The sequence below is a fragment of the Hyla sarda genome, chromosome 7 (assembly GCF_029499605.1).
Source record: "Hyla sarda isolate aHylSar1 chromosome 7, aHylSar1.hap1, whole genome shotgun sequence".
Taxonomy (NCBI): Eukaryota; Metazoa; Chordata; class Amphibia; order Anura; family Hylidae; genus Hyla; species Hyla sarda.
In genome coordinates, this window is record NC_079195.1 from 230127659 (window position 1) to 230145274 (window position 17616).

The following is a 17616-nucleotide window of genomic DNA, read 5'->3' on the forward strand; positions in this document are numbered from 1 at the left end:
GCAGCTGTAACTGTATGACCTCACAGTTCTCTCTATGATCATGGAGATGAGTGCAGGGAGGGGATAGAGAGGACTGTGCAGCTGTAACTGTATGACCTCACAGTTCTCTCTATGATCATAGAGATAAGTGCAGGGAGGGGATAGAGAGGACTGTGCGGCTGTAACTGTATGACCACACAGTTCTCTATATGATCATAGAGATAAGTGCAGGGAGGGGATAGAGAGGACTGTGCAGCTGTAACTGTATGACCACACAGTTCTCTCTATGATCATATAAATGAGTGCAGGGAGGGGATAGAGAGGACTGTGCCGCTGTAACTGTATGACCACACAGTTCTCTCTATGATCATAGAGATGAGTGCAGGGAGGGGATAGAGAGGACTGTGCAGCTGTAACTATATGACCACACAGTTCTCTCTATGATCATAGAGATGAGTGCCGGGAGGGGATAGAGAGGACTGTGCAGCTGTATCTGTATGACCACACAGTTCTCTCTATGATCATAGAGATGAGTGCAGGGAGGGGATAGAGAGGACTGTGCAGCTGTAACTATATGACCACACAGTTCTCTCTATGATCATAGAGATGAGTGCCGGGAGGGGATAGAGAGGACTGTGCAACTGTATCTGTATGACCACACAGTTCTCTCTATGATCATAGAGATGAGTGCAGGGAGGGGATAGAGAGGACTGTGCAACTGTATCTGTATGACCACACAGTTCTCTCTATGATCATAGAGATGAGTGCAGGGAGGGGATAGAGAGGACTGTGCAGCTGTATCTGTATGACCACACAGTTCTCTCTATGATCATAGAGATGAGTGCAGGGAGGGGACAGAGAGGACTGTGTAGCTGTATCTGTATGACCACACAGTTCTCTATATGATCATAGAGATGAGTGCAGGGAGGGGACAGGGTGATGCAGGAAGGCCAAGGAGTTAGGGTAGGATCAGACTTTCTCTGCTTTTGGTATACATCAGTTGGCACTGTATGGAATTGTTATGTTTTCATAGCATAGCGCCATATGGCGGTATTATGTGAGTGCTTGCTTATCTGATACAATAACAGCAGGTTATCTTTTTTTCAGGGATTTTAATGCAGTGACAACCATGGAACTAGTCTTTAGAAATGGGTCCCACACCCCAAAATCAGAAGAAGTAGCCGAAACAATAAATAAAGAAATGACTTCATGTGACTTCTGTGCTGGTAACGTGACGGTGGATCCCACCAGGGTGGAATCTGTTGGTGAGAACCTATTAACATATTCATTGGAATGTCTGCTACTATATACTGGGAATGTATATACTATAGGGGGAGTCAATGTAAAGGCGCATGGACGGTTCATTTCAGAGGTGTAACATCCAGCTGCCGGACTATGGAACAAAATGGGTGACATCTCATCCTCCAACCATTCATAATAAAGGGAAATTCTTTTGTGACCCCCTATAGCTGGGGGGGGGGGTTGAATAGGGTGCAACAACTGGAGGATCTTCACCAAATAAATTGTGACCCTTTAGACATCATTTCATGATACAGGGGTGTAAGTGGTAGGTAAATGTTACACCCCCTGATCATACTCCAATAATATCTACAGTCCCCATGTTACCAGCCTCATAACATTGTTATACAGGCTCAGCTGTGTGAACAGGACCAGGTCAGGGAAGGTTTCACCTCTGAATGGACAATCAATGGTTTATTTCACAACAGGGATCTAAAAAAAAAGATAAGAAAATAAAATACTAAGTATATTAGAAAATTGTGTCTTAAAACTTGATACCTCTCATCACTACAGCTACTCCAACCAGCGCTATGTCTCCAAGTGCTCCAGAGCGTCACCTCAGTACATCTGCTCCAGCCCGTACACCAACGAAAAACAAGCAACAACCATCCTCGGCCATGTCACCGACTCGCACTAACACCAAATATGTCCATTCTGTCAGCCCAGAGACTCTCTCCAATACAAAGCCTATGGCCAGCACGGAGATATCCGTTAGTCTAGAAAACATCTCTAATCTAGAGCCCCCAATCAGGAATGATTCATCCATTAGTCTAGAAAATAACTTCAACCCAGAGCTACATGCCAGCACGAAGTCCACTGATCCAGAAGTTCTCTCCACTCCAAAGCCACCTGCCAGCACCATGTCCACTGATCCAGAAGTTCTCTCCACACCAGAGCCACCAGCCAGCACCATGTCCACTGATCTAGAAGTTCTCTCCACTCCAAAATCACCAGCCAGCACCATGTCCACTGATCCAGAAGTTCTCTCCACACCAGAGCCACCAGCCAGCACCATGTCCACTGATCTAGAAGTTCTCTCCACTCCAAAATCACCAGCCAGCACCATGTCCACTGATCCAGAAGTTCTCTCCACTCCAGAGCCACCAGCCAGCACCATGTCCACTGATCCAGAAATTCTTTCCACTCCAAAATCACCAGCCAGCACCATGTCCACTGATCCAGAAGTTCTCTCCACTCCAGAGCCACCAGCCAGCACCATGTCCACTGATCCAGAAGTTCTCTCCACTCCAGAGCCTTCAAGTTCTATGTTCAGCAGTGCCGCAGAATCTACACGGACACCACCATCACGTCCACAGAGCGCGCCCGCTGCCATAGTGCCAGTGACATTCAAATTACGGAACATGGAGTTTACTGAGAAGCTCAGGGACCATTCATCTGATGAGTACAAAAATCTATCCAAAGAGGTAAAAGATAAGGTAAGTAACAATGTATCAATGGTCACATCCATGTTAATTTACAATGAGAAGAGATTTTGAGCAGCAACACAAGTTGTATAATGTGTTATGTGTCGGGGAACATCATGGCCGACCCTTCATATAACCACAGAGATCCTCCACTGTGCTGTAATAATCCTTCCCATACACAATATAGAAGTGTCTGGATAAGAGCTCGGCCTCCACATACCGAGCAGAGAAAAGTCCAGCACACCCAATAAAATCCACAATTCAATACAAATCAGGGAAGAAATGGCATGAAAGGCAGCTCTCTGACGCTCTCCCTTAAATGTTACTGTTTCAATCTATTTAGGAGTCTTACAACATGACTGGGAATGTATGCCAATCCAAAACCCTACTGACAAGGGGCAATATCCCTGAAACAGCTGGCACGCATTCCCTGTCATGTTCTAAGACTTTTTAATGGAGTGAAACACTGATTTTAAGAGAAGGTTCCATTCAAAAGGTGTCATTCGAGAGCTGCTTTGCATATCATTTCTTCCCAGAATGCCCAATGGAACATGACGATCTCCTCAAGGAGAAACATTACTCCTTCAGTCCCATGTAGATATATAGAAACAGCCCCACAGAACACTCTGATGTGTTTCCAATCTTAATGGTTATCAATCATATATGATATGTTTTTTTTTAGTGTAACACGTTTGCACTTTTTCTTGCACTTTGGGTGATTCGAGAGCACGCTCCTCGGCTCTTAGATAAAAAAAGTAAATAAATAAATCGTACCTGACATGTACCCTGCTGAATTCTGGGAGGTAGATCCCTCTAGAACTTGTCTGAAACTGAGTGTAAGGAGAATGGATTCTGTCCTGTTAAAGAGGTCCTCTACCCCCATGTAGAGAGAGGGAGGGAAAGAAAGAGATAAAGTGATGGTAAATGAAGAGAAGGTGGGGAGAAGGGACTGAAGAAGTGTAGCGGTCAGAGGAGTAGGGACCGCAGTGCAGGATCAAGTACGGTACAGCAGACAATGAGGCTGAAGCAGAAACCGGCTTTATTAACCAACAGAGTATAATGGCCGGAGAATGATGATAACAGAAATAACAGATTACATAGATTTACAGCAAAGTTAACTGCAACGTGATACATAAAATGGCGCTCCCGCCAACGCACACCCCGAAATACAGGCTACTCTACTATATGATCCTATCTGATTCCCGCTAACCGGGACACGTTGCTGCAACGCTCTGTCTACAGAAACCTGCTCTATGCCCTACCACAGGTCACCACCGGTGCACACTCACAGTTCTGTAGGTACAGCTGCTTTGTCTCAGTCTCTGTGATGTTGGTTGCAGTCAGGTCTCTGGATCTCTCCCTTGCTGTCTACAGCTGTAGTCTCTTATGCACTGGTCTGGGTCTCTCCCTTGCTGTCTGTAGCGGCAGTCTATAATGCATTGGTCTGGGTTTCTTTGCAGGTTGCTTATCTTGTTCTGTCACTGCAGTCTGGTCCCTTGCTCTGTAACTTGCTTGTGATGTTCTGGGATGTTCTCCTCTCTTTCTCAGCTGCAGTCTGTAGCATCACAGTTCAGCTCTGTCTCCTCTGGCAGGATCCTGTTGCTCTGTCCCTGGATCACACAGTCTATATGCCCTCTCAAGGCCACTTTGTACAGTCCCTTTCCTCAGCTCTGCACAGCCATAGTGAGCCGAACACCACACAGTCCCAGGAACGTCCTGCTCCTCCTCCTCTCCAGAAAGATCTCTTCTCTTAAAGCAATAACAACTGTGTCTTATTCTCACTTACAACAACACTGACATCTTGTGGCTGAAAGATGCATGACAGTCTGTTGGACTTTCTCACTATAAGTACAGTGTACTGGAGTTTAGTCATTCTAGGGGCTGACCCCCTACAGAAGAGACAGAACATTCCAAAGAACAGACACACACCGGAGCGCTGACCGATACCTTTCTCTTATCTCATCCATAGATGATGCGTTACGTTTCTGAACTGGAGCGTGTGGACAATATAAGGTTCAGGTAAGTGTGTAACCGTGAAATGTGGAAGAGTTGTGTGAATACAAGTATAGGCATCTATGGCAGCCGTCCTCATCCTCCTCATCCTCATCCGTCCTGGTTACATGTAACAGGGATTTAACAAGCCGTACAGGTTCCTGGTGGGTGGTCTTTGTTTGTGGCCCAGGAGGTCAATAAGGTCCTCGAAAAATGTTGTCGTAGGTTAAACAGATTGACAACTTTACTTGTTCAATTGCTTGATGGTTACAGCAGTATAACAGTATGTGACTGCCCCTGATATAAAAGTTTGTGACTGCCCCTGATATAACAGTATGTGACTGCCCCTGATATAACAGTATGTGACTGCCCCTGATATAACAGTATGTGACTGCCCCTGATATATAACAGTATGTGACTGCCCCTGATATGACAGTATGTGACTGCCCCTGATATGACAGTATGTGACTGCCCCTGATATATAACAGTATGTGACTGCCCCTGATATGACAGTATGTGACTGCCCCTGATATATAACAGTATGTGACTGTCCCTGATATATAACAGTATGTGACTGCCCCTGATATAACAGTATGTGACTGCCCCTGATATATAACAGTATGTGACTGCCCCTGATATAACAGTATGTGACTGCCCCTGATATATAACAGTATGTCACTGCCACTATTATGAGGCACGTGGCTTTGTGATGGTTCATGTAATGCAGCTGGGACCAATGTGACCGATGACCGGGATGTAACATGGTGGACAATGACAGCCGCTCCTGGTGATGAATTAGGAGGAAGGACAGATCTGCAGCACAAATGGATGAACTGGAGGTTGTCATTGTCACCGGGGTATAACCGTATGGTGTATTATAGAGATGAGGGAGACAACGTCACATCATTGGCCCTATGTGAGGACCCCTGCCCTGTGTCCATCCCTCATACATGGTCACTCATCTCCCGGGTGACCTCCATATTGTACCGTATATTCCATGTGTGAACATATCATCTGATCGCTCTGATTTCTCTTCCAGGAATGGATCAGTAATCACAGACGCGGATTTAGTCCTCAAGAACAATTCTCAACCCACTAACTCCAGCGCGGTTATTAAACAAATAGAAGATGGCGCCAAAAATGATTCATTAATAGAGCCTGAAAGCATCAAGACAAGGGGTGAGTTAGTCATGTGACCCTGTGTATGGCGGACATATGTCATCTGAGGGGCGGGGCTCAGTGATAGCATTCTTATATTATAGACAGGATTGGGGGGAGGCTCCTGCTGCACCATGTTACCTTACAGAATAAGAACATGTCTGATCTCCTGACACATAGCGCAGAATTCTTCATATATAAATGTTACAGGCAAAGTGTGAAATGCCGCATTGTATAGGGAAAAAGTATGTAAAGCCAGGATTCATCTGAATAGACTATACACCGTCCCCAGGCATTTTGGTTTAGTGTTCGGGTTCGGAGCGGTTAGCCATCACTGCTCTTTACATTATATACAACGCACATAACATATATAACTGTAAAGATGGGGGGGGGGGATAAGACAAGGAGAGAGAAGATCAGTTCAATAACCTGTGATTTGTATTTTATTTTCAAAAGCAGCTGAAGAAGACACCAATGCTGTGCCGACAACTACAACTCCCACCAACACTGAGCCTCCAACTACAACTCCCACCAACACTGAGCCTCCAACTACAACTCCCACCAACACTGAGCCTCCAACTACAACTCCCACCAACACTGAGCCTCCAACTACAACTCCCACCAACACTGAGCCTCCAACTACCACACAGCCTCCGACCAGCAATAGGCCTCTAGATACCACACAGACCCAAACCACCAATGAGACTCTAGATACCACACAGCCTCCGACCAGCAATGAGACTCTAGATACCACACAGCCTCCGACCAGCAATGAGACTCTAGATACCACACAGCCTCCGACCACCAATGAGACTCTAGATACCACACAGCCTCCGACCAACAATGAGTCTCTAGATACCACACAGCCTCCGACCAACAATGAGTCTCTAGATACCACACAGCCTCCGACCAGCAATGAGACTCTAGATACCACACAGCCTCCGACCACCAATGAGTCTCTAAATACCACACAGCCTCCGACCACCAATCAATCTCTAGATACCACACAGCCTCCGACCACCAATGAGACTCTAGATAATACACAGCCTCCGACCAACAATAAGACTCTAGATACTACACAGCCTCCGACCAACAATAAGACTCTAGATACCACACACCCTCCGACCACCAATGAGACTCTAGATACTACACAGCCTCCGACCAACAATAAGACTCTAGATACCACACAGCCTCCGACCACCAATGAGACTCTAGATACTACACAGCCTCCGACCAGCAATGAGACTCTAGATACCACACAGCCTCCGACCACCAATGAGACTCTAGATACTACACAGCCTCCGACCAGCAACGAGTCTCTAAATACCACACAGCCTCCGACCAGCAATGAGTCTCTAGATACTACACAGCCTCTGACCACCAATGAGACTCTAAATACCACAAAGCCTCCGACCAGCAATGAGACTCTAGATACTACACAGACCCCGACCACCAATGAGTCTCTAGATACCACACAGCCTCCGACCACCAATGAGACTCTAGATACTACACAGCCTCCGACCAACAATAAGACTCTAGATACTACACAGCCTCCGACCAACAATAAGACTCTAGATACCACACAGCCTCTGACCACCAATGAGACTCTAGATACCACACAGCCTCCGACCAACAATAAGACTCTAGATACCACACAGCCTCCGACCACCAATGAGACTCTAGATACTACACAGCCTCCGACCAGCAATGAGTCTCTAGATACCACACAGCCTCCAACCAGCAATGAGACTATATATACCACACAGCCTCCGACCAGCAATGAGTCTCTAGATACCACACAGCCTCCAACCAGCAATGAGTCTCTAGATACCACACAGCCTCCAACCAGCAATGAGTCTCTAGATACTACACAGCCTCCGACCAGCAATGAATCTCTAGATACCACACAGCTTTCGACCAGCAATGATACTCTAGATACCACACAGCCTCCGACCAGCAATGAGTCTCTAGATACCACACAGCCTCCAACCAGCAATGAGTCTCTAGATACCACACAGCCTCCGACCAGCAATGAGTCTCTAGATACCACACAGCCTCCGACCAGCAATGAGTCTCTAGATTCCACACAGCCTCCGACCACCATTGAGTCTCTAGATACTACACAGCTTCCGACCAGCAATGAAACTCTAGATACCACACAGCCTCTGGCCAGCAATGAGTCTCTAGATACCCCACAGCCTCCGACCAGCAATGAGTCTCTAGATACCACACAGCCTCCGACCACCAATGAGTCTCTAGATACCACACAGCCTCCGACCAGCAATGAGACTCTAGATACCACACAGCCTCTGACCAGCAATGAGACTCTAGATACTACACAGCCTCCGTCCAGCAATGAGACTCTAGATACCACACAGCCTCCGACCACCAATGAGACTCTAGATACCACACAGCCTCAGACCACCAATGAGTCTCTAGATACCACACAGCCTCCGACCAGCAATAAGACTCTAGATACCACCCAGCCTCCGACTAGCAATGAGTCTCTAGATACCACACAGCCTCTGACCAGCAATGAGACTCTAGGTACCACACAGCTTCCCACCAGCAATGAGACTCTAGAAACCACACAGCCTCCGACCAGCAATGAGTCTCTAGATACCACACAGCCTCCGACCACCAATGAGACTCTAGATACAACACAGCCTCTGACCAGCAATGAGACTCTAGGTACCACACAGCTTCCCACCAGCAATGAGACTCTAGAAACCACACAGCCTCCGACCAGCAATGAATCTCTAGATACCACACAGCCTCTGACCACCAATGAGACTCTAGATACCACACAGCCTCCAACCAGCAATGAATCTCTAGATACCACACAGCCTCTGACCACCAATGAGACTCTAGATACCACACAGCCTCCGACCAGCAATGAGTCTTTAGATACCACACAGCCTCCGACCAGCAATGAGACTCTAGATACCACACAGCCTCCGACCAGCAATGAGACTCTAGATACCACACAGCCTCCGACGAACTCTGAGCCTCCAACTACCACACAGCCTCTGACCAGCAATGAGACTCTAGATACCACACAGCCTCCGACCAACTCTGAGCCTCCAACTACCACACAGCCTCCAACCACCAATGAGACTCTAGATACCACACAGCCTCCGACCAGCAATGAGACTCTAGATACCACACAGCCTCCGACCAGCAATGAGACTCTAGATACCACACAGCCTCCGACCAGCAATGAGACTCTAGATACCACACAGCCTCCGACCAGCAATGAGTCTCTAGATACCACACAGCCTCCGACCAGCAATGAGTCTCTAGATACCACACAGCCTCTGAGCAACTCTGAGCCTCCAACTACCACACAGCCTCCGACCAGCGCAGAGCTTGTAGATCCTTCATCTGTCGGTACATTTAGTACTGAGCCTCCTCCGCCAACCGTATCCTCTACCGCAGATGCTCCAAACATAGTTCCACTAAAATTCAGAATTGTGAACAGAGTCTACAACGAGAGTCTTCAGGACCCATCTTCTCCAGATAGTCAGAGTCTCACCGCCGAAATAAGGAAGTGGGTGAGTAAACCCTTAATTATTTCATGGATCAGTCCATACACATTATAGCGGGTGTGAGTAAAGACGGTAGATGGAGTGATGGCATCAAGTTCATTAAAGAAAGCCGATAGCTTATCGTTTTACCTTTTAGACCAATGTTTTCCAACCAGTGTGCCTCCAGCTGTTGCAAAACTACAAATCCTAGCTGTCCGGGCATGCTGGGAGTTGAAGTTTTGCAACAGCTGGAGGCATGCTGGCTAGTAAAACATTGTTTTAGACATCTACTCCGAGCAGCCATACACTTCCACCACTTCCTCCTCTACTGGTCGATATGTCTTTATACTGTGGCCCCACTGATCTATGGGTACAGATCCCGCAGATCAGAATGGAGGCCATAATACAGGAGGCTCCTGTTGTCATATTATTCGGCCTCTGACCCTCGCCTCCTCTGATCTCTTCCTACAGGTTCTGCCGTTTTTACGGGAAAGTTTCTCTAACATCCAGGATATAAGGATCCGTTCATATGAGTAAGTGACTATTATATGTAAAGATGGCGGATAATGTCCCGGGAAGGAGGTCATCATCTTGGGACGTCACCCGTCATCACCACCACTGGCCACATTAGGAACTTCCTTACCTAGATGTGATCAGAGTATTGGTGACAAATGTTACTCGTCTGCTCCTGTGCTTTTCATAGAGTCTCTGTGGTGGGTAAAGTTGGGGGCAGGCTAATGTAAGCTAATGGGGTTCATGACGCCAGGAGTGTTAACCACCACATCAACAAGAATGAAGCAGTTGCTGGAACCAAGCGCTGGGTAAAGAAATACCTCCTATGCAAGGTTTGGATAACCACTTGTAACTTTACTTAGGAATCACAAATGTAACAATGAGTACACAAATTGTTGCTTCTCGGCACTTTGGGACTTGTAGTACTTTCTGACTTACCTGTGACTTGACTGTTCTGAACATGACTTGGACAGGCTTGACTTAGCTAGACTTGACTTGACTAGCCTAACAGACTAAGACTTGAATGATGAAGACTTGATTGAAGACAGAAGAGAAGACAAAGACTTAGGGAAAGGAAGGGACTGCTGCCGGCTTAGGCTTTCACACACAGGGTTTCTGGTTAGTGCTTACTGGCCAGTGTGAACCTATTTGGACCGGAGTTGCCTGAGGCTTTCACTTACATTATCTGTTTGGTTTCTATGGGGCCCATTGGCTCTCTGGAGCTTCTCCCCAAAGCTGACCTGTCTGAACTTGACGTGAACAGACAAACCGTTCGGTGAGATCAGTCTGTGGTCAGTCAGTCACACTGGAAAAGGTAGACTAGAAGAAAGACATGGAACCTTTCAACATTAGAGGTATGGAGCAAATGCTAAAAAGATCCTCGCATGGCTCTGACTGGACTTACACTGACTTGGGTGGAGCAGGGCAGGAGGCCCTGATTGGCCAAAGTGCACTTTACATGACAGTGAAAATTACAAATGCATTGAAACAATGGAATAAGACACTCAAAGACATATAAGACACTTAAACCTGGAGCTGTGGGCCGGAGCAGACACAGGGAAGTGACAACCACTTGACAGTAGGTAGACAGGTGTGTTCTGCACCGGGACACCACATCTCCCCTACAGAGAACAAGAAGTGCCAGTATATACTTATATACAGGTGAATGAGCCGGTGACTAAAAGTAACGATCCACGGCCACAAACATGGCTGACTACGGCTACGACTTCTGTCCTCAGGTATAGTAGAATGCAGCTCTGGAGAAGAAACAGCTGCTGTAACTTGAAAAACCTTATAAAGACTAAGAAATAGGGACATTCATGGGAACACGTCTGGTTTATTGTGCAAGGGTGAAGGTTCCTGTGATGTCTCCTCAGGGAAGGGTGGAGCATAGAGAAGGCTCCTTATGGAATGACCCTCATCCTTTACACCTACCTCTCTTCTGTGATACACTGGATACTCCACACTTCCTATCTGACAATTGTACCTTTCTTTCAGGCCCGGTTCTGTGGTGTCCACTATGGATGTAATCTATCCAAATGGTACCAATGCCACCGACTCTAGAAAACTGGTTAATGAATTCTATAATCGAGTGAGTAATGGCGATCCACCAAACACCATTGATGGTTTAAAGCTGGAACCTCAAAGTATTCAATCCAGAGGTAAGTCTAAACCGGGATTATTCTGGTCTAAACTGTTTAAAATATTGTCACATGGATTTTGGGAGTGTCCACCTATATCCCTGGGGCCCTTTGCCCTTGTTGCCACCTTGCGCTTGGCAGGCCGATCCTAAGCCTCCACTAACTGGGAGCTGAGATACATATCTGCGGTGCTGCCTCCACCCAATGGATCATCCAGGGTATGGATGTGGGGTTCTGCTGGGAACATGTTTGAGAAAATAATAAGACTGACACAAACTTGAAACTGACTTTGTATTGCATAAAGGAAAACAACGGTGCATAACATAACAAAATGGTAAGGTATTGTATAGCACAATAATCAGACAAATGCAATGTGTATATAGGTCTCCCCTACCCACAAGAACACCCTAGCAGCCATTGGATACCTTCAGTTGGTGCACACTGAATAGATGTGGATTATACAAAGTCCCTCTCCACAGTGTTACTTGGAGTAAGTTTAAACTCTTAAAATGTCCGCAAATGGATCTTAAAGGGGTACTCCACTGGAAAACATAATTATTTTTTAATTAACTGGTGCCAGAAAGTTAAACAGATTTGTAAATTACTTCAGTTTAAAAATCTTAACCCTTCCAGTACTTATCAGCTGCTCAATGTTCCACAGGAAGTTATTTTCTTTCAGAATTTCCTTTCTGCCTGACCACAGTGCTCTCTGCTGACACCTCTGTGCATTTTAGGAACTGTCCAGAGCAGGAGCAAATCCCCATAGAAAACCTCTCCTGCTCTGGACAGTTCCTAAAATGAACAGAGGTGTCAGCAGAGAGCACTGTGGTCAGGCAGAAAGGAAATTCAAAAAGAAAAGAACTTCCTGTGGAACATACAGCAGTACTGGAAGGATTAGGATTTTTAAATAGAAGTAATTAGCAAATCTGTTTAACTTTATGGCACCAGTTTATAAAAAAAAAAGTTTTCCAGCGGAGTACCCCTTTAAGACCTTTTATCTGTACAGTGGTCCCTCAGCATACGATGGTAATTTGTTTCAAACGAGCCATCGTATGTTGAGGGATTCGTGCAATGTAAAGTATAGGAAGCTGTACTCACCTGTCCCCGCCGCTCGAGATGGTGTCCCCGCCACTCCCGATGGTGACCCTGGGCCTTCGCTGGGCTCTCTGCTGTCTTCTCCGGTCCTCCGCTGTCTTCTCCGTTCCTCTGCTGTCTTCTCCGGTCCTCTGCTTTCTTCCACAAGGCCTTACTGGGCCTGCGTAGCGACGTCATTACGCCGCTGCATGCACCATTCCTATTGGATGACATGCGCAGCAGCGTATTGACGTCATCGGAGAGGGCCGAGAAGACACCGGAAGACCAGCGCTGGACCCGGAGTGCACCCCGGAGCATCGCGGAGGGGTAAGTAATACTTACCGCACCACACGGGGAACATTAAGCTGCTATCCGGCAGCAGCTTAAGCATTTTGCGCTGCCGGATAGCACTTAATGCGATGGCCCCGACATAAAAAAGCATCGTATGTCGATGCTGACATCGACATGCGATGGCCTCTGAGAGGCCATTGTATGTCGATTTGATCATATGTCGGGGCCATCGTAGGTCGGGTGGTCACTGTATATGAGTTCAGGGTACCTTGTTGTGGGACAGGGAAGAAGGGTTTCAGGCCTACCCTTCCACAGGCTATAAATCAGGTCATTCCAGCTTTAAGTTTCTCTTCAATGCTTACAGAGGTTTTTCTGCAACCAGCTCTGAATCTTGCCATAACCCCAGCTTTTGGGGACCGAGTCTGTTTCCTCTGTGTCCTCTCTCTCTCTCTCTGCTAAAATGTGTTTCCAAGATGGCTACGAGCACAAGTACAGACTCCTCCTTCCGCAGCTTAAAGGAGATGTCCAGTACAGACTTTTTCTATTCCATCCTGCCCAGTCTGCAAAAAAAGACAAAACAAACTTTCACTTACCTTCCTACGTTCGGGCTGTTTACTTCCTACTTCCTTTAGTCTGGTACGTCACACGACCTATCAGGGGCCGCAGCGATGTCCCGCCTCGGCTGTTGATAGGCTGAATCGCCGTGTGATGTACCGGGCTAAGGGAAGTAGGAAGTAAACAGCCCGGCTGACCGATCAGCTGTTGCGGAGCTCCGGGGAATGTAGGAAGGTAAGTGAAAGTTTGTTTTGTCTTTTTTTTTGTGGCCCGGGCAGGATGGAATAGAAAAAGTCTGCGCCGGACATCTCCTTTAAGTCTCTGCTCAGTTTATTTGCTTTTGAAGTCCGCCATCTACTGGACATCTTATGTAGTTGCAGTAATCCTAGAGGTTATATTCACATTCACCCAGCGAATGTTCATACATGCTGGGAGTTGTAGTTTTTCAACAGCTTGAGGCCCACTGATTGGAAAATCCTGATCTATGTGGTGATCATAGAATAGTTATGTAGTATATTTTGGAGTTAACAGATAATAAATTGCTTTGAGCAATATTTGAAGATTGTAAATGTTTATTCCTTCATTCCTGTAGGTGAAAGTGTATCCACTCCGAGCACAGCGCAAACAACTACTCCATTACCGATTACTACACGACCAGCAACAACCATCACAGAGCCTGCACCAACAACCACAGGATCATTGACAACAACCACAGAGCCTGCACCAACAACCACAGGATCATTGACAACAACCACAGGATCATTGACAACAACCACAAAGCCTGCAACAACAACCACAGAGCCTGCAACAACAACCACAGGATCATCAACATCAACCACAGAGCCTGCACCAACAACCACAGGATCATCAACATCAACCACAGAGCCTGCACCAACAACCACAGGATCATTGACAACAACCACAGGATCATTGACAACAACCACAGAGCCTGCAACAACAACCACAGGATCATTGACAACAACCACAGAGCCTGCAACAACAACCACAGGATCATCAACAACAACCACAGGATCATCAACAACAACCACAGGATCATTGACAACAACCACAGAGCCTGCAACAACAGTCACAGGATCATTGACAACAACCACAGAGCCTGCAACAACAACCACAGGATCATCAACATCATCCACAGGATCATCAACAACAACCATAGGATCATCAACAACAACCACAGGATCATTGACAACAACCACAGAGCCTGCAACAACAACTACAGAATTATCAACATCAACCACAGGATCATCAACAACAACCACAGAGCCTGCAACAACAACCACAGGATCATCAACATCAACCACAGGATCATCAACATCAACCACAGGATCATCAACAACAACCACAGGATCATCAACAACAACCACAGGATCATTGACAACAACCACAGAGCCTGCAACCACAACTACAGGATCATCAACATCAACCACAGGATCATCAACAACAACCACAGGATCATCAACAACAACCGCAGGATCATCAACAACAACCACAGAGCCTGCAACCACAACTACAGGATCATTAGCATCAACTACAGGATCATCAACAACAACCACAGGATCATTGACAACAACCACAGAGCCTGCAACAACAGTCACAGGATCATCAACATCAACTACAGGATCATCAACAAGAACCACAGGATCTCCAACAACAACCACAGGATCTCCAACAACAACCACAGGATCATCAACAAGAACCACAGGATCAGCAACAACAACCACAGGATCATCAACAACAACCACAGGATCAGCAACAACAACCAAAGAGCCTGCAACAACAACTACAGGATCATCAATAACAACCACAGGATCATTGACAACAACCACAGGATCATTGACAACAACCACAGAGCCTGCAACAACAGTCACAGGATCATCAACAACAACCACAGAGCCTGCAATGACAACCTCAGGATCATCAACAACAACAACCACAGGATCATCAACAACAACAACCACAGGATCATCAACAACAACCACAGAGCCTGCAATGACAACCTCAGGATCATCAACAACAACAACCACAGGATCATCAACAACAACAACCTCAGGATCATCAACAACAACAACCACAGGATCATCAACAATAACCACACAGCTTTCAACAACCTCAGAATTTGCTAGAACAACCACCGGCGCTGGGCCTCAAACCATGACACAGCCTCCCACCGGCTCTGAGCCTCAAACCATGACACAGCCTTCCACTGGCTCTGAGCCTCAAACTATAACACAGCCTCCCACCGGCGCTGGGCCTCAAACTATGACACAGCCTCCCACCGGCGCTGGGCCTCAAACCATGACACAGCCTCCCACCGGCGCTGGGCCTCAAACCATGACACAGCCTCCCACCGGCTCTGAGACTCAAACCATGACACAGCCTTCCACTGGCTCTGAGCCTCAAACTATAACACAGCCTCCCACCGGCGCTGGGCCTCAAACTATGACACAGCCACCCACCGGCGCTGGGCCTCAAACCATGACACAGCCTCCCACCGGCGCTGGGCCTCAAACCATGACACAGCCTCCCACCGGCGCTGGGCCTCAAACCATGACACAGACTCCCACCGTCTCTGGGCCTCAAGCCATGACACAGCCTCCCACCGGTGCAGAGCTTGTAGAGCCTTCTTCTGTTGGCACATTTACTGCTGAGCCTCCTCCACCAACCGTATCCTCTACCACAAATTCTCCAAATACTGTTCCACTAAAATTCAAAATTGTGAACAGAGTATACAACGAGAGTCTTAAGGACCCATCTTCTCCAGATAGTCAGAAACTCATAGACGAAATAAGGAAGTGGGTGAGTAGCAATTCAATTATTTCACGGATCAGTCCATACACAGTCCATACGAGATCTAATCAAATGTTTCATATTTTTATCTTTTAGACCAGTGTTTGCCAACCAGTGTGCCTCCAGCTGTTGCAAAACTACAACTCCCAGTATGCCCGGACAGCCTTTGGCTGTCGGGGCATGCTGGCAGTTTAAGTTTTGCAACAGCTGGAGGCACACTGGTTGGGACACACAGGTTTAAACAATGAAATAATTAATTCTACATCTGCTTTGAGCAGCCATACATTTCCACCATTTCTCCTCTACTAGTGTATTGGCTAACAGGGTGGTGTGTTGTAGTGTAGTGACAGGGTGTTGTGACTGGAATAGAGTTTGTGAAGCCAGGGTAGTGTTAACCTCCACACTCCAAGGATAAGCAGCTTCCTGGGCCAAGTGCTTGGGCAAATAGAACCATAGATTCAGGGTTACGGAAACTACGTTTTATTGAATGTTCTTTCAGGCAGATGTTACAGTCCATGCAGTGTAACAACAAACTTTAGTAGTGCAATAACTGGGGTAAAGTTGAATAGGATGTCTCTTTAGATCACTGGGCACTCAAGAATTTGTAGTGGTGGTGCAGCTGTGACGACTTAACTGACTTGACTGGACTTTAGACTGACTTAAGAGAAAACTAACACATACCCGGGGTACTCCACGCTACATCCACGAAATTGCTTACTGCCAGGGGTGGACTTGGACTTTCAGAGGAACTTCACTCTTACTATCCTTGACTTGCGCTATGGGGCCCTTCAGCTCTCAGACAACTTCTTCCCGCAACTTGGACTTTGACTGACTTGACCTGGATGGCGGAATGCTAGCGGTTTGGTGTAGTTGCTTGACACTTGACTTCTCCTCAGACATGGACACTGCACTGACTTCTCTCTCCTCCTTGCCCAGGACCAGAACTCCTCTTCTCCTCATACACAGACTAAACCTGTCCCCATTAGAGGTATGGGGCCGGTATACTGCAGAGATCCTCACATTGTTCTGACTGGACTCACATTGACTGACTCCTCACACGAACAGCTACTAGCTCCTCCCTGTCTAGACAGACCAAGGCGCTTAGGGCCTACGACTCTAATTGGCCACAGTGATCACATGACACCTCTGCAACTTTTCTCTTAAAGACACAGTACTGTGGGCCAAAACAGACACCCGAGACAACATCTACCTGATAAGACAGGTAGTGTAACATGTTCTGTACTGGGTCACCACACTAGCCAATGATTCACCTGTGGCCTCTATGAGTAGAGATGAAGCAGATCAGACCGGAGGCCATAACACAGGATGATGGGGATGTTCCCACCATCGCACATT

The 17616-nt window shown here is 46.9% G+C and overlaps 1 protein-coding gene across 1 annotated transcript in view; it reads left to right on the forward strand.

The window, feature by feature from the left end:
- Nucleotides 1-17616, forward strand: part of LOC130283226 (mucin-2-like) — an 87606-nt gene that overhangs the window by 44024 nt on the left and 25966 nt on the right. The window contains exons 6-13 of the mRNA XM_056532432.1: nucleotides 1087-1244; nucleotides 1792-2714; nucleotides 4672-4721; nucleotides 5734-5873; nucleotides 6309-9406; nucleotides 9851-9912; nucleotides 11390-11553; nucleotides 14045-16269. Of these exons, the coding sequence (XP_056388407.1) occupies nucleotides 1087-1244; nucleotides 1792-2714; nucleotides 4672-4721; nucleotides 5734-5873; nucleotides 6309-9406; nucleotides 9851-9912; nucleotides 11390-11553; nucleotides 14045-16269 (6820 nt within the window). The remainder of the gene's footprint in view (nucleotides 1-1086; nucleotides 1245-1791; nucleotides 2715-4671; nucleotides 4722-5733; nucleotides 5874-6308; nucleotides 9407-9850; nucleotides 9913-11389; nucleotides 11554-14044; nucleotides 16270-17616) is intronic.